Raw genomic sequence first — 25,676 nt, forward strand, 5'->3', positions numbered from 1 at the left:
TTGTCACACTGTGGTTCCCTGCCTGCTTCTATTTGCCCCAACAATATCAGGACCCATTCTGAGGAAGGATGTGGCCACAGTTTCCTTCTGAAGGGGCTTTGGCTGGTGGTTTCTGTGATGCCACCAGGTCACCCCATTTTTTGCCTCTGTCAAACTCTGGCAGGAAGGCAGAACCCATCTAGAAAACCCAGAGCTTGGAGTTGGGGGCTCGGGGTTGGCAGCATGAGTCCCTAGTCCCAGGATCCCCTGTGTCCAAACAGCCTGCAAGGTGAAGCTCGGGCAGTCCCTAGACCCCTGCTTTCAGGACTGCACTGGGCAAGGTGGCTCTCCAGTGCCTGCGTTGGGATAGCTGCCTGTAAGTCCTATGTTGTGGGGCACAGCTCAGGCCATCCCTGAAGGTGACCAAGGAGCTCTGGAGATAGCAGTGCTCCTGCCACCTGTCTCCCTGCCTCCTGTCAATGATCAGCCATCCCTGAGGCCACAGGGATTGCCCCAGGCCTGGCCACCAGCATCCTTATGATGACCCTTGGTTTGCACTGAAGGGACCAGCAGTGGATACTGGTGGTCAAGATGTGGGGAGGGAGATGGAGTCAGAGCTGATCTCCTCCCTCTTCCAGACAAGGGAAAACATTAAAACCAAGTGGAGACCAGAGAGGGAAGGAGGGAAAGCATGGAACAGAGGCCTGGAGTGCTGTAGGAACCCACTGGATTTACAGAGGCTCGTTCAAGACGGGTTTTTATCCCTGACAAGCCAGGCCCAGCTATCGGAAGCTGGGCGTTCACCTTAGTTCCAGCCTGTACTGCCAGCCTCCAGCTACCTTGCAGGCCCCTAGGCCTTAAGACTCAGCTCCTGCCTGGCTGTGCTCTGCTCCTGGCTTCTCTGAGGCAGCTTCCTTTGTGAGACACTTGTGGCCCTCCCTCCTTCAGTACTTCTGACTGAGAGTCCATGGGTGGGGGTGTTTCCTTTCCCTTCTAGGGTCCATGTTCCTACTTTCCCTTTCCCAATACCTCTTTTGTTGCCTGCCCTACTCAGCAGGGGGATTGGAATTTGGTTGAAGAAATGTTTGTTTTTTTTTTTTAATTAAGAAAAAATATTTTTATTTGTGTTATTGAAAAAAATTAAGTTACAAAGGAAAAAAAAGAAGCATCCATAATCTAGATGGCCTAGGAACACACAGCAGCTTGGCCACACGTATGTGGGGTACACACAGCAGCTCTGCAACACACACATGTATCTTACAGACACTGGCTGGGGAAGCAGGGCTGCTGGAGTCTAGTAGAATCCTTGGCCCACACCTTCACTGGGCTCACTGCCTTTGAGTGAGGTGTCTGCCCCTCTCTGGCCCCGTTACGACCACCAGAAGCTGACAGAGAAGCTCAGGTCCAGGGCACGCACGTAATGCCAGTACTTAGCAGGTATAAAGAGGGTCTCTCCTGGGGAAAGGATGCAGGACAGGAATGGGGCCTCAGTGAACTTGGGAAACTTCTCGAGGTCGGGGTTCTCCACGTCAACCTACAGAAAGCAAGAAGTCATTTGCTGGTCTTTAGGGACAGCAGGCACCATGTCACCTTGATTCCCCATATGCCCACCTGGCTGGTGTTATGAAGAATGTGCGTCTCATGAGGGTATACTGCTTCAGACTCTTGCGGGGAATACAGCCGGATGTACTTCCTTCCTAAGACCTGGGAGAGAAGAGGCTCATCAGCGTTGGGTAATGAACTGCCTGACTGACTACAGGCCTCTCCATGGCCTGTGTCCTACTGCCTTGCCCCACCACAGGCTCTGACGATCTGAGAGTGCTCACCTTCAGGTACCTTACAGGTCAGGGTTCTGCAGTAACTCAGCCCAGCACTGAGTGTTGGCCTAGCTTAATCTCAAGAGAGGTCTCCTCTTCACCTCGGCTGTGCGGATTTGAGACAAAGAGGTAAAGTGAATTGCCCAAGTTTACTGAGGTGACAGCTGGGACCATGCTGGGAAGTGGTCTCCCGGGCTCCTGCTCTTAGCTGCTACTGAGCTGCCTACCAGGGCTGGCTCAGTGCATTGCAAGAATGCTCTCATTTACTAAGTTTCTAGTGAGCCTATGACAAGGTCTTACAGCAGTACGTGCATGCTGCTTTCCTTGTGACAAAGCTGCTTGAGTCTCCGGAAACATCTATCAGTGGCTGACAGGCTGGTTCTATCAGCCCTTACCCACAAGTGCAAGCTAGCAGTGGGAGTGAGGGAGGTTGGCAGGTGACAGGGTGCCGAGGCTGCTAGAACGTGTTAGGTCCCCCACCTACGAGCTTTCCTATCTGGCCCCACAGAAGTCCCACTTGGTGCAGCCTTGACCTGGGAGAAGCCCTATCCCAGGACCTCAGGACTATCTTTTGGTTTTCTGCCTACATTCCTTTCACTCCTTGTTGTAGGCAATAAATGAATGTTGGGCTAAACAATGTTATTTATTATTTGCCCTATAATTATATCAGTGGTATTATCTAACCCACTATTACAAAGAATAAAACACAGACACCTGTTAGATTTTATACCTTGGGCTAGGCAGATATTTCTAAGTAGACTATCTCAATAACCTCACCATCCATCTTAATCATTTCTATTTAGGCTACCCTTCATTCCATAATTCAAAGATACTTGCTTGTATTCTTCATCTGGGCCTTTTCATGCTGTTATTGGAGTCCTTCCTCCTGGCCCACGCGGTTTCTTCTCCACACTAACCCATTATGGAATCCTTCTCTCTCCTCTCTGTCCTTCCGTCTGTTTCCGTCTCTTGAACCCGAAGCCCGAGAATCCTAGCCATGCCTACCCTATTCTGCCCTGCCCAGGTATAGGCTGATTACCAACCAATCAGGTATAATGTCTCAGGCAGGTTTACACAACAAAGATTTATCCTGGGCAGTAACCAGATCTTGAGAGCCAGTAACTAACATCAATATACAAGCATCAGACCAACCCCCCAACAATTCCTCTTTCCTTCCCCTCCCCTGCCCCCCTTTGAGACTAGATCTCATGTAGCCCAGGCTAGCCTTGCACCCCCAAGTGCTAGCATTATGGTTATTTACCACAAGCTCCTTACTCAGCCGGTCTGGCAGCAACTCCTACCTGGACTAGGAAGTTCTGCTGGGGATCCTGATGCAGTGGGGAGATGGTTCCTGGGGGACCAAACCAAGCGTTGATAGTGATCTCTTCCTCTTCTCCTTCCCCCAGGCAACAGTAATCAGGGATGCTGATGTCCTGTTTCAACTCTGGGATCTGAGGAGAGTGGCAGAAAGCACAGGCCAGGGCTAGGTATGCCACCCAGGACCCAGCTGACACCTGACTGCTTAACAGCCAAAGACACACTCCTAGATGTCTTTGTACTGTTTTTGAGACAGCCTTTCTAGTTCTCATCCTCTTCCCTCAGCCTCCCAAGTGCAGGGATTGCCATGTATGTGCCAATGTGCCATACTCCCCAGCTTAGGCTCATATTCTAATGAATGTAATAGAAATAGTGGATATAACAGAAATAATAGATAAATTATAATCTTGCTTCATGTTTGTTTCTATGTCGTGTAGATTCTCTTCAGAAACCAGGTATTGTTGCTTTATACTTTTTGTTTTGTTCAGCACCCTGTCATGATGTCTTTTGCTGTGTTTTGTTTTGGGGGTGGGCTAACTCTGTAGTCCTGGCTGGTAGATTAGGATGGCCTCGAACCCCCAGAACTCCAGCTGCCTCTGCTGGCATTGAAGGCACGAGTCCCACACGAGGCATGAATTAAATTTAAAACAACAATAAAGAACAACCATAGGTGTTGAGCTTGTTGGTACACACCTGTAGTTCCAGCACTTGGAAGGCTGAGGCAGGAGCGTGACAAGCATGACCCAGGAGGTCAACCTCGATGACATAGTGAGCAATCCCCAAAAGTCAAATGTATATTTATCAGACCTCTGGAGGAGATTATTTTCAAAGTTACTACCAGTGAAGAAATCACAACCGGTGTATTTTAACTTGATTACTACAAAGAAGTAGGCTGCGTACTAAACTCACTCTGGGAAGGGAGGAGTTACTGAAGAGTGTTTGGAAGCCAGAAGAGAACTTTAGGACCAAGTGCACACACTTCCCAGTCGCCAGGGACTAAAGCAGGCACTCAGAAGTGAGTTAGTGAGGCAGAGTTTGGGTCTAGGTAGTGAGCTGAACTGAATCAGAGGTCAGCATTCCCTACTAATGACATCGCCAAAGGCTGAAGACGTGATCTGGTGCAATGGGGATGTGACAGGCTGCTGGACCCTGACCCGGACAGCCACTTGGTAACCAGTACAAGACTTCAAGAGCACCAAGGGCTGACCAGCTGGAAGGGGGCACACACTGAATTCTTACGGTGACTCCTCAAGGAGGCTGTGGCCTCAGTCATCCCAGGAGTAGCAGTGATGAATGGTACACTGGCACCAGGTGGCATTGTAAAATGCTCCCATGATGTTCCTTTGCTTCTGTCCCACTCCCCTCCCCTGCCTACTTCACCCTGTTTGAACAGTTTGCATTCTGATCCCTCTGGGATGGGGCATCTGTAACAATGGCATGGATTTTTCTTGGCTTCTGGCTTCTCACAGCCCAGGCGTGTGAACCGTGGGACTTGTTTTCTGGCAGGATGGCACTGGGCAAAGAAATCACCTAATGAGACATGTCTTAGAGGGGCATAATGTGATACACAAAGCTTCTGGGCTAGCCTCTGCCAGGGAATAATGCCACTGTCAGGTTCTGTGTGAGACTCAAATATGTTGGCCTGGCCTCTGGGAAGAAGAAACTACTTTTGGGGAAGCCCCAAGTGGGCCCTTTGCAACTTGGATCTGAGCCCAGGAATGCAGGCAAAGCCCCTAGCACCAGGCAGCTTGATGCCTCAGGTCCTGGGGATACTTTTCAACCTTGAGATGAATGGAAACAGATGCCACAACACTCAAGAGCCCTTCAGAGAGCACATCTTCCTTGCCTTACTACAACCTGTTGCAAGTCAGAAAACAAAAGGCCATTCCCCAGGCCCCTGGCAAGCCCGAATGTTCTTTCAGGAAGGTCAAACTAGCTACTTCTCTCTATCATGCGTGGCTAGTGCTGTCATGTAGGCTGGGCATTGGGGGGGGGCTTAGTGTTTCAGGGGTCCTAGGATAAGTCCTACAACTCCCAACGTGGCTAGAACCCCAGGCTCCTAACGTACTTTGATTGAATGGCACCAGGCCTTGCCACAGGATGCTGAGCATAGCTCTGGTTCCTGGTGATGTCATCAGGATTTTTGAAGGGTGATTGGTTTGCAGGATCTCATCATCAAAATAATTGGCCAGGGATTCAGAGACCCCCTCAGAGAACACATGATTCAGAGATGTGACTATCAACAAGCCCAAGGCAGTGGCCAGAGGCTTCAGAGACAACACTCTGGGAGTAAAGTCCGTGCAAGGGTCCTGGCAAGAACTTGTCAGTAGCCAGAGGTCCTGGAAAACAGCCTGTGCTCTGTCCCCAGGATGCATGGCTGCTCAGAACCCTCCTTGAGGTACTCTGAACAGCAGAAGAAAACTGGGGAGCTATGAACAGACAGCATGATCTGGCCTAAGCAGCCTTACACAATTCTGACTCACCTTAAAGGTTACTGCAGCCCTGGGGTTAGAGTTACTTAGGAGACACCTCTGAGTGAGCGAGTGTGAGTGTGTGTGTGTGTGTGTGTGTGTGTGTGTGTGTGTGTTTCCAGAGAGGTTTAAGGTGGAAGGATCCACCTTGAATGCAGGTAATCCTATCCTATAGGCTGAAGTTCCAGACTGAATAAAAAGGATAAAGACAGCGGGCACCAGATTTCATCCTTTTGACAGTGAATACAGTGTGACTAGCTGGCTGCCATGTCTTTCCCATGATGGACTATGTCCCCTCACGTCAGAAGCCCAAGTCAACCCTTAAGTAGCTTTAGCTAACTGGGGTGAGCCCCAGGCCGAGCTGAGGTCACTCCTGGACTTTCCATGTTCATCTGCCAAGGGTTTAGTTGAAACTGAATACGCTTCCTCCACTGCTCCTTCCCTTCACCCTACAGGTCTGCGGAGTCCAGGCATCCACAGCTCCCGCACAGCTGAAGCTGCCCCGCGTCTAGCCCGCCAGTTCTCCGGCCTGGCAGCAGCCTTCTCCACTTACCTGCTGTCACTATCAGTGCCTCTCCTGATGATGGCCCTGGCAAGTCACAGTCGCCCCCCCTCCCCCCCGCCCAGAGGTCCTAGCCTTCCACTGACCATGCCATCTGAGAGCCTCCTCTGCCGTATGCCTGTAAGGCTTCCCTTCTGCTTCCTTTGAGCCTCCCGGCACCAGAATACTGAGGTTGAGAAGTGCTCTTTCCTGTCCCCAAATCCTCACCGACTGGCACTGGGCTTGGAACAGGGAAGGGCTCACGGAGCATCCCGCACTGAACATGGAGCTCCCACGTGCACCTTGGCCAAGGCCCCAGAGAGGCAGGTAGGGCCGGGCAGGGACGAAACCAGATTAATTCCCCAGGGTGAGCCCTCTGCCATTGTTACAGTATGTTAACCAGACAGCCTGGAAGGATTCCCTACGGAGCTCAGGTTGGCCTTGAACTTGGGATCCTCTTGCTGCAGCCTTCCAAGTGCTGAGATTTCAGGTGTGTGCACCACACCCAACTAGAAGCAGCTCTGAAAATGGAAGGGCAGTCTAGCTGCAGGTGCACACAGAGTCTTTTTCCCACAGTGATGGTCAAGCATACAGATGATGTGGGAGCTACAGGCAGGGGAAGACCGGGCTGCTTTCTGTCTTCTCCTTGCTCTGTGTTAAATTCTGGTTGAAAATTAATTACATCATGACAGTACTAAGAGGGAAGAGAGACGTTGGGAGGTGACTCCGTCATGAGGGCTCTGCCTTATGGATGGACAGATGCCATTAACAGACTTGCTTTTATAAAACCAAGTCTGTCCCACCCAGGCTAATCTCGTTACATGGTGTCCTTTGTTGGCCCACTGATGTGCTAGATCACCCTCATTGTGTGGCCTTTTGACCTTCCCAGACCACAGAACTATATACCACAGAACCAGATAAACTCCTATTGTTTATAACTTAGCCTTTGTATTTGTTACAGTAGTGCTCAGAGCAAGTCTATATCCTGATTTTCTTTCTTCACCCCCAACCAGGCAGCAGCGTTACCAGCTATCTGGTCTCTCCTCCACTCCAGCTCTTCACAGCCTAGTGCTGTGGAGGCACAACTGCTCTGCTAGCCACCGGCTAAGCCTGCCACTGCCTCCTAGAGGCTCCTGGGCTGCCAGTGCTGGGTGGCACTGGGTCAACACCAGGAGGGGCAGGCCTAGCCATCTGCTCTTAAGAGCCTGATCCCTGCAGAAAACAAGCATTTCTCTCTTACACTGCCCGGTATCTCCAGAGATGCCAGCCTCATCAGGGGCGCCCAGCACTCCACCATATCCAGGTTAAATCCAGATTATGGCCTGACCTTCCAGGCCTCTACCACCTGGCTCTCCAGCTCTGGTGAATAACCTCCTGGCTGGTGATCTCTGCACTCTGCTCGTGTTCTGGTGCTGTGGCACTTCTCAATGGGAACATTCTCCCACCCAAGCCCACTCCAGCTTGGCCAAGCTCCACCTTCAGTCTTTGACCAGTCACCGGGGGATCCAACAGGGCCTCAGCCTCAGCACACTCAATTTCACAGGCAGCCTCACTGCTGCCTGTGGTAACTTGAGAGACTGCTTGCACCAGAGGATAGCCATGTGTGTTTCTTGGAGGAGAGGAGCAGGTGAGAGGTACAGGACAGGGACATGGTCTCAGACTCACCTGGTCAAACAGCTGGTGCTGAGCAAGGTACCCGATGTCCTTCGCCTGACCCAGAGGAGGAAAGCAGAAATGACCACTTGTTAGTTTGTGTCAGCCACTTTTCTTTTTTTTTTCTTTAGATTTATTAGTTATACAGCATTCTGCCTGCATTTGTGCCTTCAGGCCAGAGGAGGGCACCAGATCTCACTATAGATGGTTAGGAGCCCCCTTGTGGTTGCTAGGAATTGAACTCAGGGCCTTTGGAAGAACAGCCAGTGCTCTTAACCTCTGAGCCATCTCTCTAGCTCCTGTCAGGCACTTCTTGGTGGCCCTGTTGCTTAGCTGGATGCTGAGCCCCTGCCCTGGCCCTACATACCACTTTCCTGTGTGGCTGCTTCCTCAACCGAGGGTCTGATGTGATCAGTGACTTCCCAGGCAGGACAGAGCTGAAGGGCAGGGGCCTTCCTGTAGCTCTGCTCTTTCTGAGTGAGGCCTCAGCCCCTGCAGCTTCTCCCTTACGTGAACAGCACAGGCGGAATGCATGGCTAAGGGCTGCTGCTCGTCACTGGACACTTAAAAATCGTGGTGAGAGGTACACGACAGAAATTTTGCCTGTAAGCTCAGTGGTGTTACATTCCAGTCACACTGTCCATCTGTTAAAGAGTAACTCGCACATACCTCACTCAGGATGTATTTCTGGATGAACTCATTGACGGTCATGAGAGTCTGGGACCAGTCTTCATCTGTGTACCTTGAACCCACTTCTACGGGGACAGTCCGGCAGCCAGCAATCTCCTGAATGTACTGCAGACTACAAAAACAGGCATTGGCTTCATCACCATGATGCACGTCAGCATGCGTCGTTGCTCCTGGTTTCCTTTGGTTCTCTTCGTGCTCACAAAATCTCATGACCAATGTTGCCCTCCCTCTCCCGACGGTAGTCTCACCACAGAGAGGCGAGGCTATGTGCCCAAGACCACACAGCTGATGCGGCTTTGCATGTGGATCTGGGGGGCTGCCCACACCATGCCCAACCCTCAGGCTCAGCCTCAGTCACATAGACTGTCCACTGCCCGCCTCTACCGCCCAGGATCCTGCTGCACCCTGCACGGTTCCCATTGCCACTGGACCGAGAACCCTGGGGACAAATGGAAGGCAGTATGGGGGATAGTAAGTGCTGGCTCTGAGCCCTGATAGCCTGGGAGGGGTCAGGGATCCTTCAGTGAGTGACTTCACCTTCCTGAGTCCCTACTCCCCATCTGTTACAGGAGGAGATGCTGGTACCAGCCGCATTTGCAGCATGACTGCTATGCTGTGTCTCCCACAGAAGTCTTCCTCCTGTAGTCTCAGGGCTACTTCCTCCACAAACAGACAACAGGCCAGCTGGACTCAACCCACTCCCTTGAGCTACAGTTGTCTCGGAGAGTGCCCAGGGCACACTCACATGACCCCTGTGGATGCTGAAATCTCAGGATTCTGCAGGCTTTACAGGAACATCAGTGTTTGCGAAGGACCTAGCGCTCCCCCCGTGTCTGAAGCTGTCTCCTAACTACTAGTGCTGCCCACGGTCCTGCCAATGCCATTGAACGAGCTGTTCCACTGGGGTAGCTGGGGAATAACAAGAGAAAGCAGGGTTGCGCCCAGGCAGCCCACATCCTCACAGCCCACACTGTTTCTGATTTATAATGAGCTGCATTGGAGGATGTGGAAGAGGGAGGCCACTGGACCCCTCATTCCCAAACCTATTCTCAACTGCAGATTTGACCTCTTACTCTGAACCCAAGCAGGCGCCACCTCCTGGGAGATTCTAGTCATGGCTTCCGGGAGTGGAGAAGGAAAAGCTGTGGGATTCCTAAGATCCCACACAGCCAGTTACTCAGGCACTCGTAAGGATTTGCTCAGGGTAGGTGCATGTCAGTAAGCAGCTTGGACCCTGCAGAAACTCAGGATGCCCATGTGCTGGGAGGTACACCTGCCACTGGGTCATGTGCAGGGGCCAGAAGACAACTTCGTGGTTCTCTCCTGCCTGTGTAGGTCCCAGGGCTTGAACTCGGGCCATTATACTTTTGCAGCCATTTTGCCAGCCCTACAGTACCCCACTTTAAAGTCTTCATTAAACCTCTGCAATCAATCAAGGGGATTTTGGTCTGGGGCAGTGACGTATGAGGAGCCAGAAGAGGCCTTCAAGTGGTCCTGGAGACACACAGGTAGGAGGAAGGACCTCAGTTCCCCACAGTGGCTACTCACCTCCACTTCTTCATGCAGGGCCAGTGGTCAGCCACACCTTCCAAGATCACAGGCCTCCCAGGAACTAGAAAGTGCTTCCTGAAGTACTGCAGGGCTGGACAGCGAAGCCTGGGTACCACCCGCTCTAACACCACTTCGGGAGCTGAGTTGAAGTCAGGCTTTGCCTTCTGTTTAGAATCCAAACAAAGCAAGATGGCAACTAACTGTCTCCGGGAGCTGCCCCAGTGGCAGGCCGTCTTAGGTGTCGTGAACAGCAGCAGGCATTTCTGTCTTGCTCTGATCTGTGTGTGCACACGCGTGTGGGAAGGACAGCCTCGGGTGTTATTATCATGCATGCACTGTCCGCCTTACTGAAAGGGGGATCCCCCCGGCCTGGGACTCAGTGAATTCAGCTGGGCTGACTGGCTAGCGAGCCTCTGGGATCCATCTGTCCCCACCTCCCCAGCTCTGGGATGACAAGTACACGTCACCATGTTAAGTCTTTTACGTGGCTCTAAGAATCAAACTCCAGTGCTCCAACTTGTGTGGTAAGCTCGTGACTGAGCTATGTTGTGGTTAATTTAAAGGAGCGGTCTAATAATGTTTATTATTAGCCCTGTAATTATCATGATGGTGTTATCTAACCTGATATCAGAAAGACACAGACACCTGGTAGATTTTAGACCAGCCTTATTTCACCTGGGGCATGACAGATATTACCTCCTAAGCTACCTTCACCTGCCAAGCCCCCATCCCACGCCATCTGCTCTAATAATTTCCGTTGGGCTACCTCCCATCCATAATTCTATAAATACTTGCTATTTTCTCATCTGGGCCACTTCCTCCATCCATGCCGATCCAGCCATGTGCTCCTCTTCATGCTAACCCATCAAGGCTCTCTCTTCCTCTTCTGGTCCCTGTTTCCTTCTCTTTCTCATGATCCTCCTGTCTTCAGAGTCTGAGAACTTTGGCCACACCTACCCAATTCTGTCCTGCCCAGCTTTAGGCCTTTTAATCAACCAATCAGGAATAATTTCCTACATAAGGTTACAAATGTCATTTTTGAGGTATGTGAGTGTCTGCTCATAAAAGACAGCAGGCAGACCTTAGGGAACAAATTAATAAATACAAAGCACCAGACCATCCTGTTACAGAGCTATCTCCCCAGTCCCAAGTTTAGTTTTGTTTTTGAGACCGTCTCAACATGTAGCCCTAGTGGGCCTCACACTCACAGACGTCACCTGCCTCTGCCTCCCAGGTGTGAAGGGTAAAGGTGTCCACCGCCACACAGAGCTACGCTTTGTGTTTTTGAGGCAGGTCTCCCTAGGAAGTTCAACATGGCCTTGAACCCAGAATCCCCCTGCCTCAGATTCCAGAGTGCCTGCTGCACCCAACAGTAAATAAGATTTCTACACCATTTGCTTTCGTGAGCTCGAGGTCCCTTTTTGCTTAGCCATCTCAATCTTAGAGCACAGCCGGTGCAGCAGTCCTGATGAGTGACTAGCTCTGCCTCGCAACCAAGCACTGTATCGTAGGCAGTTTCCACGCTGCCACTCACTCCTTGAGATGTCACACAAATGGCTGCACCATACTTTCCCTATCCATTTCCCTCGGGTAAGCCGAGCAGGGCACTGACCATACCGGAGCCTCCATTTCCTCATCTGTAAACTGGTGGTGACAACAGCACCCACGTTTGGTACCCAGGATCAATGGCTGGCCTCTCCTGGCCCTGCTTCCTTTATACTGTCCCCACATTCAACATAGGCTTTTCTTGCACAGAGGCCTCCTCCGCCTCTCCTCTGGCAACAGAAGCTTCTCCAGCCTCACGGGAATGGAAGCTGTGGGGGTGGAGGTGGCGATATTCTGTACACATGCTCAGCCACTTCATCTAGGCCACTGCAGCTGCCCCGCAAGGTTGGCAAATGGACACCCGCTTCAGTAAGGAGCAAGGCACAGAGAGGAAGGGACCCTGATCACATGGGGTGAGCATGGGAACTGAGCCCAGGGAGGCTGACTGAGGTGCCTGTGCTCTCTCCTCTTTGGCTGTGCATCCCCCCAACCTCACTCCAGCGAGGACCACTTTGGGCAGGAGTCCACGTTACATCTCCTTGGGACACACTGATGGGAAGATGGAGGGGTGTACCCTTAGGCCAAAGGAGACATATTTGCCTCCTGAACTGTAGACTGTCCTGTTCTCTAAAGCTACCCCGCGACCCAATCATCCCCTAAGCTGGCTGCTGGTACTCCCCAAGGCTGTCTGCTTCTCTCTTAATTTGTAACTTATTTCTGTTATTATTTGTTCAATTTTTTTTTTCCTGGTGAAATCTCACTATACACCTGCCTGGCCTCAAACTCCATCCGGTGCCTCTGCCTCCCAGGTCCTGGGTTGACAGATGTGTGCCATCATGCCTAGTTTCTCTTTACTTAGTAAACAGAGACAGCCACATTTGATTAATAGCTCTACATCTTTAGGAATGGGTGGCTGTCCAGGACTCAGCTTTTCCCTTCGGACCCCTCCAACTCCTGATACGAAAGGTTCCACCTGCCTTTCTTCCAGGCCTGTGTCTCTTCCCATTGTAGTCACACTCATGTGCTAATGATAGCCATTAGATCTTTCTTATACACAAGTCACACTCAACAGGACATTCTGAGGACTACTTGAGAAACAGTCTAGAATTCCGTGCCTGGCATCCAACACAGCCCCTGCCTTTCCTCTCTGGGTCTCAGGACCTATCTGACAGTCTACGGATGAGGACACTGAGGTCTAAAGGAGATGGTTTCCGGCTCACTCAGTGGAAGCTGGGCGAGGTCTCTGTGTCTGCAGCCTTTGCGTAAACTGTGCTCCAGGCTTGAAAGGAACTCTGGGATACTTAAACGCCATGGCCAGCCTCCATGAGGGTAGGAAGGGCATGACACACCGACTCTCTGAACCTCAGTCGGCTAGCCGTGGTAGCTCTCCCAGACTAGGTGGTGCAAAGACATGCTGGATTTCCTTCAGAGCTGCAGCAGGCTGGCTCTGCCTAGTTCCTGTCAGCTGTACCCCCACTCCCCAATTAAAAGGGCACTGCCTATGCAGAGACGTATGGGTCCAGCTGCTCATTCCCCAAATCTACACAATACTCTTTTCTGCAGAGATGCTGCCTGTGTGAGAATGTACCCCAGAAGAGTATTGGATTCTTCTGGAAGATGGTTTGGGCTGCTGGATGGTTCACAGGGACCCACTCCCCATACCTTGGTAGCAGGCTGGTCCTGGTGGGGGCCACAAGCAGGCTGCTTTCTTGGGAGCAGGTGTGCCTGGAGTACTGCAACAACTTTGAGAAGGATGTCCCCAAGGATGGCTGCCCCCATCAACAGCCCCATGTCGCACACCCGCAGTGCTTCGGCCACAACAGTGGCCTTCTGTGGTGCCTGGCACAGGCACAGGGCCTTTAGGAGGCAGCCAAAGGCATACACGCGGCGCCATTCCTTGTCCACATCTCTCCAGGGCCCAGTGTTGAGCTTTTCCCAGGAGTAATCCAGGATGGCCTCGCTGGCCTGCAGGCACTCCTGCCAATGGCCTGTATAGAATAGCTCCACAGCCCGCTGTAGCAGCATGGCCACGCTCCTGTCCACCTTCTCACCGAGGTCCAGCTTCAGCTCCTCCTTTGTGTCAGGCAGGAGTACCCTGAGGTCCTTCCAGAGGGTGCTGGACCCCATCCAGGGCTCTGCAGTGTCCTCTGTAGACATGATCTGTACCTGGGAGGAACAAGACAGGAATCAGAGACCGCCCACAGCCCCTGTAGTTCACACCAGTACTTTTCAACGAGGTCTTTGCCACTGGCTGCCACACTAGTGCAGGGCTTTCTTCTGGGGTCTCTGCTCTATTTTCAGGGCCTTGCACAATGCCTACCACTAAGTGAACACCAGGCAGATACATGTTTTGAAAGAGATGAGTGCTGTCCTCATCTGGAATGACTCCAGCACACCTCCTCTGCCTGGCAAATTCCTACCCAACTTTTCAGGCCCATCCTAAATGAGTTATGAGAAGTCTGAGGAAGCTCTCCCCAGTGTTTATTTCCATAGCCACAAAGTACATCTACAAGTGTGTGTGTGTGTGTGTGTGTGTGTGTGTGTGTGTGTGTGTGTGTGATTTGCCTCTCCAAGTCTGTGCCATGGCGCGTGCCATTTTGGTTTCCCTAGAGCCTAAGGCTACAGGTGCAGAAGGAAGTGCTCTACTTATGTGTCCCCAAAGGCCTATATGTTGAAGGCTTGGTCCCCAACCTGTTGCGGTACTGGGGGATGGTGAAGAGTTTTTTTTGAGTTGGAGCCTAGTGGGAGAAATTATGGTTATGAAGATATGACCTTACTGTTGGGACATTAGGACCTCAGCCTTGCTTCTTAGTCACCATAAGGTAAAGCACCATCCTTTGCCTCGTGCTCCCACAACGATGTATTGAGCTGCCACAGGGTTTTCTGTGTAGCCTGGGCTGTGACTTGATTTGTAGACCAGGCTGGCCTCAAACTCACAGAGATCTGCCTGCCTGTTTCCTTGAGTGCTGGGGTTATAGGCATACATCACCACAGTTGGCTTGTTTGTTTGCTTGCTTATTTATTTATTTGGTGTTTCAAGACAGGCTTTCTCTGTGTAGCCCTGGCTGTCCTGGAACTCATTCTGTAGACCAGGCTGGCCTCGAACCCAGAGATCTGTCCACCTCTGCCTCCTGAGTGCTGAGATTAAAGTGCTGTGACTAATCTTTCTTCTTTGTAATTTATCCCAGGTATTTGTTACAGAAACAGAAAGCTAACAAACACGAAAACCTACAGAGAAGAAACTGCTCAGCACTGGGAGTTTGGTGGCCCAGTCTGAGTGTCATGTGTGGATGGCTATGCGAACACTGACAGGACCTGCAGCCCAGACACCCCTGGCCTCTCTGTCCTGCTCTATGCTCTCAGTACTATCCTAATGGCTGTGGCATTTGCTATGTTGGATGTGATTTATCCCTAAATGTTCATGGGCTGGGAGTTTGGCCCTCAGTAGGGGATATTTAAAAGATGAGGCCCAGGATGTGATTAGGTCATTAAGGGCACCGCTGTGAGGGGTCAACGCCCATCTCACAAGAGTGGCCTAGCTCCTATAAGGCGGTTGTTACAATGTGAGGTCTCCCTCATTTGCATGTGTCTATGCCCTCCCCCCCCCCACTTCCCTGCCACATGGGTGGCCCTTACCAGATGTCTATATCAAGCTTTTGGGACTCCACACCCATCAGAATTATGAGCCAAGGAGGACCCCCTCTTCATACACCCCAATGTGTGTCAGACGGTCTGTTATAGCCAGATAGAGTAGGAAGACACATTCTCTGCCTCCCATGATTTTGAGTGACGGGATCATGTTTTTTTGGACAAAAATGAAACATCAGGCTTTGTTGGCCACAAGGTCACAGTTGCCACTACTCTGGAATCGTGAATCAGAATAAACACATAGGGGTGGTTGTGTTCCATTAAAGCTTTATTTATAAAAACAGTGGGGGCCAGATGCAGTCTGCCAGCTCTTGTTCTTGGTGTACTGGAGTTGTACCCGCTAGGTTCATCTCTGGCTTGAGGTAAAAGAAAAGAATGGAAAAGAAAAGATACCCTATTTTATTTATTTATTTATTTATTTATTTAGCCCCAACTGTCCTGGAATTCACTATGTAGACCAGGCTGGTCTTGAACTCAGAAATCTGCCAGCCTCTACCCCACGAGTGCTAGTGTTAAAAGCATGTGCCACCACCAGCAGGCAGAAAAGTAACCCTTTATCTTCTTCCTGGTCCAGTCAGACAGGCTTCCTACGTAATTCATGGTAGCAGAGGCAGTGACTGATGCCCGGGCACAGACACCTCCCGAAGGTCCCCTAGAAGGTGGGAGTAGAGGAGGGCTCTCAGGCTCCAGGGAATGAAAGTTCCAGGTGGCAGGAAGCTGCCACATGGAAAAGGGAATTGTGGGAAGGCCACTGAGCCTGGGAGAGCCACCTGGGAACAGTCTGAGCAAAAATCAGCACACTTAGCTGGTTAGCAGACTGCAGCTGGCGCTTCTTACAGCAGCTAGTCCCTGCTGACAGACAGATGACTGCACTACAGATGCTCATGTCCTAACTTTGGATGATGATTACGTCACCTGATGGGACAAAAGGGACTCTGCATGTGTGACTGAGACTAGGACCTGACATGAAAGATTATCCTGGGTTATCTGGATGGGCCCATGGATTACATAAAAAAGACTGTTTTGGGCTGACATCAGATTTGGAAGGACATGTGACTTCAGAAGAAGGGTCACAGAAAGGTGAAGTGGTTGGCTTTGATGACCAGTAAATGGGCCACAAACTGAGATGAATTCAGAACAACTTCCAGGAGCTGAGAAAAATGAAAGAAACAGATTCTTTCCTGGGGCTTTTGGATAGGAAGGCAGTCCTGCTATCTGCTGTCCTCTTAATTTCAGCCCAGCAAGATGAGGCAGATCCCAGCCCACAGATCTGCAAGGTAGCCAGGCTGGTGTTTACCACCACCATGCTCACTACAAAGTAAGATGAGACATTTAAGATAAAAAGAAACCGGTGGTAGTGGGAAGTGACAGGGCGCTGCTTCTGCGGCTGGGCATACAAGCCTGGAGCTCGTATGTGACTGTGGTGACTCTATACTGACCAGTCAGCTAGCACGTGTTGGTTCATGCCACCATGTTGAAAAGCTACGAGGCGAAGAGATGAAGGGAGCCTATAGCTAACAGAGAGCAAGGAACAGAGGCTCCGTGTGCTGTAGCTGCCCACACTCATACAGAGTTCCACCAACAGAACCTGGGGCTAGGTCTGTTAAAGCAGCCACTTACCTTTTCCTCCCCTGTGCAGCTGAGTCTGCCCGAGAGCCCAGACCAGACCATAGCCTTGTAAGGGATTCTAACACAGGACCTGGCTAAACCACGCACACCACTCGGCTCAGAAAACCAGGTCCTGAAGGCACTCCGGCCAGCTTGAGTATGATGAGCATGGCTTGGGCAAGCTTTGCCCTTCTCTCCAATTCCCTCTGCCTTGCAATATGAACCGTTATATTCCATATCTAAAGCTGGCCACCAAAAGCTAGCTGTTCCCTTCTTTGGCCACTGTCTCCTCCCGAGGTTGACTACCAAGGTACAGCTATCTAACTCCTGAAGTCCAGCAATCAAAAGCCCCCTTGGTTCACCTAATTAACGTGCCCAATCAAAATACACCAGCACACCCTGGCCCATTCCTCCACTATTTCTCTTCCTAAAGGTTCCACCTGCAAGGTCACTGGCTGCTGTTTTCTGCCTGAGTCAGAAAGCAGCCGCTTTAACTTTTCTTCCCCACTTAATAAAGGATCTCTCTGTGAAAACAGGTGTTTGTGTGTGGCTTGTGCCTAATTCAGGTCCAGGAGAGAGGCCCTGCTGTGCGGGGGGTCTCCTTCAGGTCCTAAGTGTGCACTGTTTAAGCCACTGTGGCACACACAGTGGCACCACGCAGTGGCACAGCGAAGTCACACTGCATCTTGACTTCAGGGACACGCCCAGCAAGGGAATTTCTGTTACTCAAGCTAAGTAACTGGGTATTCGGAGGAATAAAGAGTTCCCTGGCTCACAGTTCTGAAGGCTGGAAGTCCAAAGGTACCTTGCAAACATTTTCTTTCTGGCATTGGGGACCGCATAGTGGGTAGAGGCTTTGAACCCAGCCACTGGCCTGCAGAGCCCGTGACTGTATAGATGAGGGAACCGAGCCACAGTCTGGAATCAGCAAGTGATGAAGCAGGGGAGTGGAGTTAATTATCAAGACCCTCTATGGAATTACTCCTTCCTCATTATTACTCCTTTCACATGAATTACTTCATGTGAAGAACCTGTTTCTCATGCCCCTTACCCAGGACTTTGCTGGTCTCTTTAACTCTTTCTGTGTCTGGATCCCTAATTGCTCAAGCATAGCATATGCCCTTTATGGAAAGGCCCATAAAGAACCTCCGCCCTCTCCAGTCTCACAAGAGGCTCTAGAGGTCATCTTAAACATGCCCTTTCCTAGGTTCTACCCTGATGTTTCCGGACTCCCTCAGGCCCCCTTTTCTTTTTCTTCACTCCATTCAGGGATGAGCATTGGCAGTCCTTATATAGGCTTCCAGTAGAAAGTGTGGCCTGGATTAGATCAGCAATAAAGATCTGGATTTAAGGTGTGTCTTCCTACCTCAAAGATCCAGATTAGAGGAGGATCTTGCCACTTCAAATTAAGCAGAATCCCTTACAGAGGTGCCCAGCATTTTGGGGTTTTATTTAATTCCATATACAGTCAAGTTGAAAACCTACAACAGCCATCACACTGTGGAAAAAAAAATTTGGTCTCAGATGGTGTCTTAATTAGGGTTTCTATTGCTGTGAAGAAACACCGTTGGGATTTTTACAAAGGAGAACATTTAATTGGGGATTGTTAGGACCAATGAAATGATGATGTGCACAGTAGATTTTATATGAAAGAGGTTTATTGGATGGAGATGGAGAGAGAGAGAGAGAGAGAGAGAGAGAGAGAGAGAGAGAGAGAGAGAAAAGGAGAGAGTGAGACATGATAGGGGGAAGGGAGAGGAGTACCGCGACGAGAAAGGGGAGAGGGCAAGAGGGTAAGAGGGCAAGAGATGAGAGGGCAAGAGCGAGAGAGTAAGAGAGAGACAAAGTGGTGGGTTGAACCTTTTAAGGAGAAACTTAACCATGCCTGCCAAGTGTGGCTACCTGGTGGGTGACACATGATGACATCATAGGTTGCCAGGCAACCCAGAAGCAGGCTGCCTACATACTAACATTCCTCCCTTTTTCTATAATTAAAAAATGAGGAGCTTGGGGTACTTCTCATATAAGGCAAGTTAAAGTATATAAATTTAGGTTCACTGGAAGCAGCTCTTGGGGCTAAGCATGCAAGGGGCTAAGAAAGAGAGAGAGAGAGAGAAAAAATAGCAACAAAATGTCCAGATTACATGGTCAAGAGGAGGAGGGGAAGCCCCTGCCCTGGAAAGTTCAGGGTAGAGGGTTGCCAGTAGAGAGTTGCCAGCCAGGCAAGGCAGTAGGTAGAGACTGAGGAATGCTGGGAGAACCTGGAGCTACCTGTCCTGGGCCTGAAGCACATCAGGGATGGCTTATAGTTTAGAGGTTTAGTCCATTATCATCACAGCAGCAAGGATGGTGGCACAAATGCAGACATGGTGCTGGAGAGGGAGCTGAGAGTTCTACATCCAGAACAGCAGGCAGCAGGAAGAGAGAGTGACACTGGATCTGGCTTGAGCTTCTGAAATCTCAAAGCCCACCCCTACTGACATACTTCCTCCAAAAAGGGCACACCTACTCCAACAAGGCCACACTTCCTAATGCTACTCCCTAACCACTCAAATATAAGAGTCAATGAGGGCCAATCTTATTCAAACCACCGCAGACGGTTAGCTAATGGCAAAGACCTCCCTCCAAAGGCCACCCTCCACCTGGAGGTAAAGGCTTGTCTCCATCCACACCTTGGATCCATGAAGCATCTCAAACTCTCTCCCCTCAGAAAAACCAAGCCAGCCAAACCCCATCCAACCTCTTTGATCTGAGGGCTCCCTTCCTTAAAATGCCTGTCCTCAGAATGGCAGCCACCAAATGTTCTCTAAACTTCAGCTTGACCTCAGAGAAGACTGTTGGATATGTCTGAGGGCAAGGCAAGTTACAAAGTTTGGCACAGGTTTAACCAATGACTCCACATCCAAGCCTTGTCTTTGGGCCCCACAAGCCCTGGGTATAGCTGACTGTGTGGCCCCCATCCCAACTGCACTAGGCTAATCCCCAACTTGAGAGCCCCCAGTGACACCTATTTTACACGCCCCACAGCCTCTTCTCTTGCCAACCCTCATTACCCTTGGGTGCCAGTTTGGACACTTAGTTCCTGATCTTATAGTGATTGTGGTCATATAATAAATTATCAGCCTACCCCTATCTAAACCAAAAGGTGTGTCATATTACTTGCATTCCTACTGGTAGTGACCATGGCACGGCCTGTGGGTCTGTGGGGAATGGTAATTGAACTCCAACAAGTACAACACAGCCAACTTGCTCAACAAATCAAGGCACTGACACTGGTACAGGACAACACTGAAAAACTCAGACTCAGTTGGCCCTGGCAGCCATGGTATTATAAAACAGACTGGGATCTGAGCTCATCATGACAGAGAAAGAAGGAATCTGTGCTGTTAGGGGAGAAATGTTGCTTCTACATGAATTTCTCAGGCGTCTGGGGGAGAATGCCAGGTAGCTAAAATAAAGAAAAGCATCACAAGCCAGATGCCCACGTCTGAGGGACAGGCTTATAGGACACTTGGGGAACATGGATATCTCCCTGTATTGGGACCCCATCATGATTGTTCTAGCTCTAATCTTCGATCCTTTTGTTTTAAAATTCCTCATTAAAAATCTGTTACAGCAAAGAGTACAAGCCCTGCTCAACTCTTCCTGATCGAGGACTGCCTCAGAGTCCCAGAACCACATGAGCCCCAAAGAGTCGATATAAAGGCTCACAGAACGGAAATACATCTAAAGTCATAACCCTGAAGATCGATATTTTTTATCTCCCCTTACAAGGATCCCACTCAGCATGAAGCAAGGGACGATGCCTCTGTACCCGACTCCAGGGTCCAGAATGAGAGTGCAGTAGTTGTTTAAATTATGTGGCCCAGATTAAAGGTGGGTCTTTCCACTTAATATCAAGTGTAGAAAAATTCCTCAGACGTGCACCCAGTCACTGGGGGTTTGATTAATTCCAGATGTAGTCAAGTTGACAAACAAAAATAGACAGGAATGTTTGTAGGGACAGCTTGTCTTCCAAGATAATCTGTCCTTCTTGAAACAATTCCAGGAAAGAGGGGTTGCTGACCCCCTTGTGGTCCCCTCCGGCTGCAGTAATGTCCTCATTCCTAAGCCAGCACCCCATCTTCATAAAGGGTTCCAGCCAGCTTTTTCTCCTACAGGCACTCCTTTTCCCACAGGAGAGTCTATCCTTCACTGTTTGAATAAATAGCCCCATCTATTGACACCAGGCTCTGGTCTCTTTCTGCCTTCTGTCTCTAGAAACCTAACAGTTATAAACTGTTACTTCCAATGGTCTTGAAGATTAGGACCCCATGCTGTAGAGACTACATGAAAGAGCATTCTGGGAGAGGGCCTCACACCGGCTGAGGAAAGTCATCCTCTCTCAGCCACATGAGCTAGTCTTGGTAATTATGAACAATTTGAACTATGTTTGCGTGTATGTGCGTACATCTGTGAATGGTGAGCTTGTCCCACGGTGTATGTGGGGAGATCTGATGATAACTTCAGGGCTGGTTCCCTCCTCCTACCATGTGGGTGCTGGGAACTGGGCTCAAGCTGACAAGCCTGGCAGCAGGCCTGTTCACTCCCCGAGTCCCAACTTAGTAATGTTGTTTGTTTTGTTTTCATTCATGGCTCCTCAGTGAGGGTCTGAGGTGGACAGTAAAAAACAGGCTACCAGACGTGAGAGGTTCAGTGAGGTGTCTGAATTTCAGTCCTGTAATGGTTGTCAGACTGCCTTGAAGTGGCTTCTGACAGGATGACTGAGACACAAGTTTCCCATAGGGTCTGATGTTGACAGCATGACGAAACTACAGAATGAGCGGCCTCACAGCTGTTCCCACAGCCTCTCTCAGAACGTCTCGCGACTTGGCCCTTTAAACAGCCACTGTCCTTGTATTATACAACAGATGCCCGTCCAAAATTACTTAGTGACTCATTTTAAAAACAATTCATTATAGCCGGGTGTGGTGGCACACACTTTTAATCCCAGCACTCTGGAGGCAGAGGCAGAAGGATCTCTGTGAGTTCTAGGCCAGCCTGGTCTGCAAAACAAGTCCAGGACAGCCAGGGCTCTGCTACAAACAGAAACACTATCTAGAAAAAAAAAATATTATAGATGTCTGAGGACCATGTTTTGGTGGTGCACTATTATGTAAATATCTCTTATATTCTAAACAACTGGAACTTAAAAAAAAGATTTATGTATTTATTATTTATACAGTATTCAGCCTGCATGTGTGCCTGCAGGCCAGAAGAAGGCACCAGATCTCATTACAGATGGTTGTGAGCCACTATGTGGTTGCTGGGAATTGAACTCAGGACCTTTGGAAGAACAGCCAGTGTGCTTAACTTCTGAACCATCTCTCCAGCCCCCAACAATTGGAACTTTTGCTGGACCCCCTACCCCAGCCACAGTTAATAATACAGTCTGAGGTCACTTAAGACTGCCACCTTACTGGGTAAATAAACTGTTTAACCTGCCTTTAAGAGAACACTGTATCAATCAACTTCACTTGTGCTGGGTTTTCCATGTAATCAACTTTTACAACCTAAGCTAAGGCATAGCTCTAATATTAAGTAATGTACACTTTCATGCCCCTGAACCAGACAATGCAGTTGAGTCATTTGCTGAAAGCAGCAATTACAGAAGTTAAAAGCAATTTTCTAAAAAAAAAAAAAAACAAAAAAACCTTTTCTACCAAAAAAATTAAAAGCAACATGTATGGATAGTGGTTAATAAGCGATGATGCTTATGTCAATGGAGCCAGTCATTGACTTCACCCCTTATGACATTCTGTTAGAGATGTCCTGTAAAGTATCCCATTCCTTCCCCATGTGACGCTTTCTGTGCTGCTCAGTGAACACAGAGTGAAGCTCTTTGTCAGGGACACACAGTCACACAACACACAGAGAGACACAGACAGTCACATAAGACAGACACACATAGAGCACACAGACTCAGGGCCAAACAGATTCACAAGACAGCCTTCATGCAGGCACAGATTCAGACTCATGCAACAGACAGACAGATGACAGAAGACATGAGGAGCATGAAGTGGAGAATTCAAATCTGGACTCACTGTTGGCTAAATGACTCTGCGGGGAAGTGCTCTGTGCTGGTTTGAATAGGGTTGGTCCATGTGTTTGAATGCTTCACCGACAAGGAGTGGAACCATTAGGGAGTGTGACCTTGTTGGAGTAGGTGTGTCACTGTGGGCAGGCTTTGAGGTCTCCTATGCTCAATCTCCATCCAGTGTGGCACCCAGTCTCCTTCTGCTGCCTGCACATCAAGATGCAGAACTCTTAGCTCCTCCAGTACCATGTCTGCTGCTTCCCACCATGATGACAATAGACTAAACCTCTGAAACTGTAAGCCAGCCCCAATGAAATGTTTTCCTTTATAAGCGTTGCCTTGATTATGGTGTCTCTTCACAACAATGAAACCCTACATGCTTTTCTTTCCTTAACATGACACTGATACATTATTGGTAACTCAGGGTTAGTAGCTAGTAGGTATAATCCATGCACCAGGAGAAGCCACATTTTGCCTTGATTTTATAACCAATTTTTCAAGGTTTCCTTATAAGAGTGCCAGGATTCAACGACTGTCCCTTACGTGGGCTCCTAAGCTCCATGACTGTCTGCAGAGTTGCTGGTCTGGCGGGGGGCCTGAAGCAACAGCCTTCACAGAACAGGCCATCCAGTGTATACTTCCTGGATTTCCTTTCTCTATGGCCTCAAGTCCAGGTTTCAACAACACCCAGCCCCCAGTGCTTCTGCACACCTTGGCCTGGTACAGATGGAACCAGCCTGAGTGGCCCCATGATCTGGCTTCCTATAACTTCATACTGAATTGCCTCATAGAAAAGGCAGTATTAACCAAAAGCCCTGCCACATTTGGTGTATCCAGTCTTTCACAGTGTACGAAGACTAGCCTTTAAATCAGCTTCCCCGAGTACCATGTAAGAGTTTATTGGGAGTTCTGTAAATAGGCCTCCAATAGCCAGGTACAGATAGGCTAACTATGGAATTTGACATCTAAAGTAGGATGCTATAAATTTAAGTGCCTAGACAAAACAAAAGTGAAGATTACTGGTAAAATGATACCTATAATCACCCAAACACAGGCCACATGTTAAAGTCTCAATGGCCGCACACGCTCACATTACAACTTTCTCTCCATGTCCATGTTGTCAGACCAAGCCACTGCTTTCAAGTAAAGGCCAGAAACAGCTTGCACAAAACAACTTTTCTCTTTGATTCTAAAAGGGAAGGCCCATTGGTGTGCAAAACGACCCTTTATGGGAAAGGGTGTCAGTTAAAGGGTACAGGATCTAATCTAAAGAGGTTCTGTCTGGGCTTCATAACTGAACCAACCAACCTAGCAGGAGCCAAGGCCTCCTGCTGCTCGGACCAAAAACTAAGGAGCCAAGTACAGGCCAGGTAACTCAAGCCTTGCTTCCTAAATGCACTTTTTAGGACTCATTACAGAGTTTGGTCTTGGCTGCTGGCTGCCTTGGCATGAACAAACTTCTAGGAAAAAAACAAACAAACAGCCGCTCATGCTCCTCTGCATAGCTTGGAGGAGGGCGTGCTAAGGCCTAGGCAGAAGACGCCCCAATTCCCAGGAAGTCTCAGGTTGGAGGCGCTGGCCACTGTCAGCTTTTGGGGAACAAGCGGGTGGGAGGGTGGAGCTTGGAGACAGGCCTTTCCCAGCAGTGGCCGCGCCTTCCGGACAGATGGCGCAGGTCTGTCCGCTGGGCCTGTCCCCTACAATGGAACCTTTAACCTAAGCCGGGCAGGGCAGAGTAAACGCACGGCAGTGTCACGCATGCGCTATTTGACGCCCGGGGAAGCTTACGTAATGCGCGGGCCCTCTTTTCAGGGTAGGTAACATGGCGCCTGCGCAGCCCGTCCTCCACGGCCCCGGCGTGTCCGAGCAGCCTTGCGCGCCCCGCGGGGCTCCAACTAACCTCTGTGGCGCTTGGGCCTAGCCGTGTCTCTCGTTGCGGGCGTCCACAGGGGCCGTCGGGGCGAAGATTCCACGGCTGGCCTTTTTGTTATCGCGGACCACACCGGGAGCATCGATCTCTCCCGACTCGGCTGATCGCGACCAGTGCGCAGCGGAGCGCCGAGCGATCGATGCCCGGCCCCGCCCTCTTCGGGTCAAAGGCTCGGCGGCTTGGGCGCTTTCTTCCGGGTCGTACCTTGCAAAAAAACAGTTTCTCAACCGGGATTTTTTTACCCGATTCTTCCAATTTAGGTGATTAGTTCTCCGTTTTTTACAGAGTAGGAAATCCAGGTGGGAGAAAAAAATAGCCACATAGTGTTGGGGATCCCATGTATAATTTGAACACGCAGGGTACGGCATCCAGGGCTGGTTCCGGGGAGTTGGCTTCGGATTTCCGTGCAGACAGGCGGGTGTAGAGTGGTGTGGGAGTCACCTGGAGTTTTGTATTTCGAGCGTTCTTTCCCGGTGGACCCCAGAGTCGCCTGGTTTTGCAGCAGCAACCGATGCCCCGCAAAGGCCCACGAGACTCGGGTTTGGAATGAGTGACTAGAAAAGCGTAGGGAATTTACTTGCTGCTCAGCCGAGGTGACTCAGGGTGCCGCACTCCTTGGTTTTCATCTCAGCAATCCTGCCAAGTAGAGATGGGGGAGTCGGAGATTTTTCTCAAAGCCAGTGCAACGGACCATCGTATAATAGGTGCTGTGGTGATGATAGTCTAGAGGTCTTCATCCGTTTTGTTTGTTTGTTTTTTTCTATTCCAATTAAAGAATTAAAAGGAGAGAGAGAGAGAAAAAAAAAACCCTAGCTCAACAGGTAGCAGTAGAGAAATCTGAAACACCATA

The 25,676-nt window shown here is 49.9% G+C and overlaps 1 protein-coding gene and 1 long non-coding RNA gene across 4 annotated transcripts; one reads left to right on the top strand and one right to left on the bottom strand.

Moving 5' to 3' along the window:
• Nucleotides 1-1,081: 1,081 nt before the first annotated feature.
• Kdm8 (lysine demethylase 8) lies at nucleotides 1,082-25,456 on the bottom strand. 3 transcript variants are annotated; one of them, XM_060366877.1, is made up of 9 exons: nucleotides 24,797-25,456; nucleotides 18,187-18,318; nucleotides 13,227-13,730; nucleotides 10,017-10,183; nucleotides 8,448-8,580; nucleotides 7,791-7,835; nucleotides 3,098-3,247; nucleotides 1,591-1,683; nucleotides 1,082-1,513 (listed from the first exon to the last, which is right to left on the bottom strand). In XM_060366877.1, the coding sequence occupies exons 3-9, from the start codon at nucleotides 13,719-13,721 to the stop codon at nucleotides 1,349-1,351; spliced, it is 1,248 nt and encodes a 415-aa protein (XP_060222860.1). In that variant the 5' UTR covers nucleotides 13,722-13,730; nucleotides 18,187-18,318; nucleotides 24,797-25,456; the 3' UTR covers nucleotides 1,082-1,348. The 3 variants fall into 3 exon arrangements, with proteins under 3 accessions (XP_060222860.1, XP_060222861.1, XP_060222859.1); XM_060366878.1 differs by lacking the exon at nucleotides 18,187-18,318 and adding an exon at nucleotides 22,904-23,103; XM_060366876.1 differs by lacking the exon at nucleotides 18,187-18,318 and having other exon boundaries at nucleotides 24,797-25,455.
• LOC132647156 (uncharacterized) lies at nucleotides 8,579-11,169 on the top strand. Its single transcript, XR_009585451.1, has 2 exons — nucleotides 8,579-8,939; nucleotides 9,038-11,169. It is a non-coding gene; the product is annotated as an uncharacterized LOC132647156 (long non-coding RNA).
• Nucleotides 25,457-25,676: the final 220 nt, after the last annotated feature.

This window comes from Meriones unguiculatus, chromosome 14, assembly GCF_030254825.1.
Source record: "Meriones unguiculatus strain TT.TT164.6M chromosome 14, Bangor_MerUng_6.1, whole genome shotgun sequence".
Taxonomy (NCBI): domain Eukaryota; kingdom Metazoa; phylum Chordata; class Mammalia; order Rodentia; family Muridae; genus Meriones; species Meriones unguiculatus.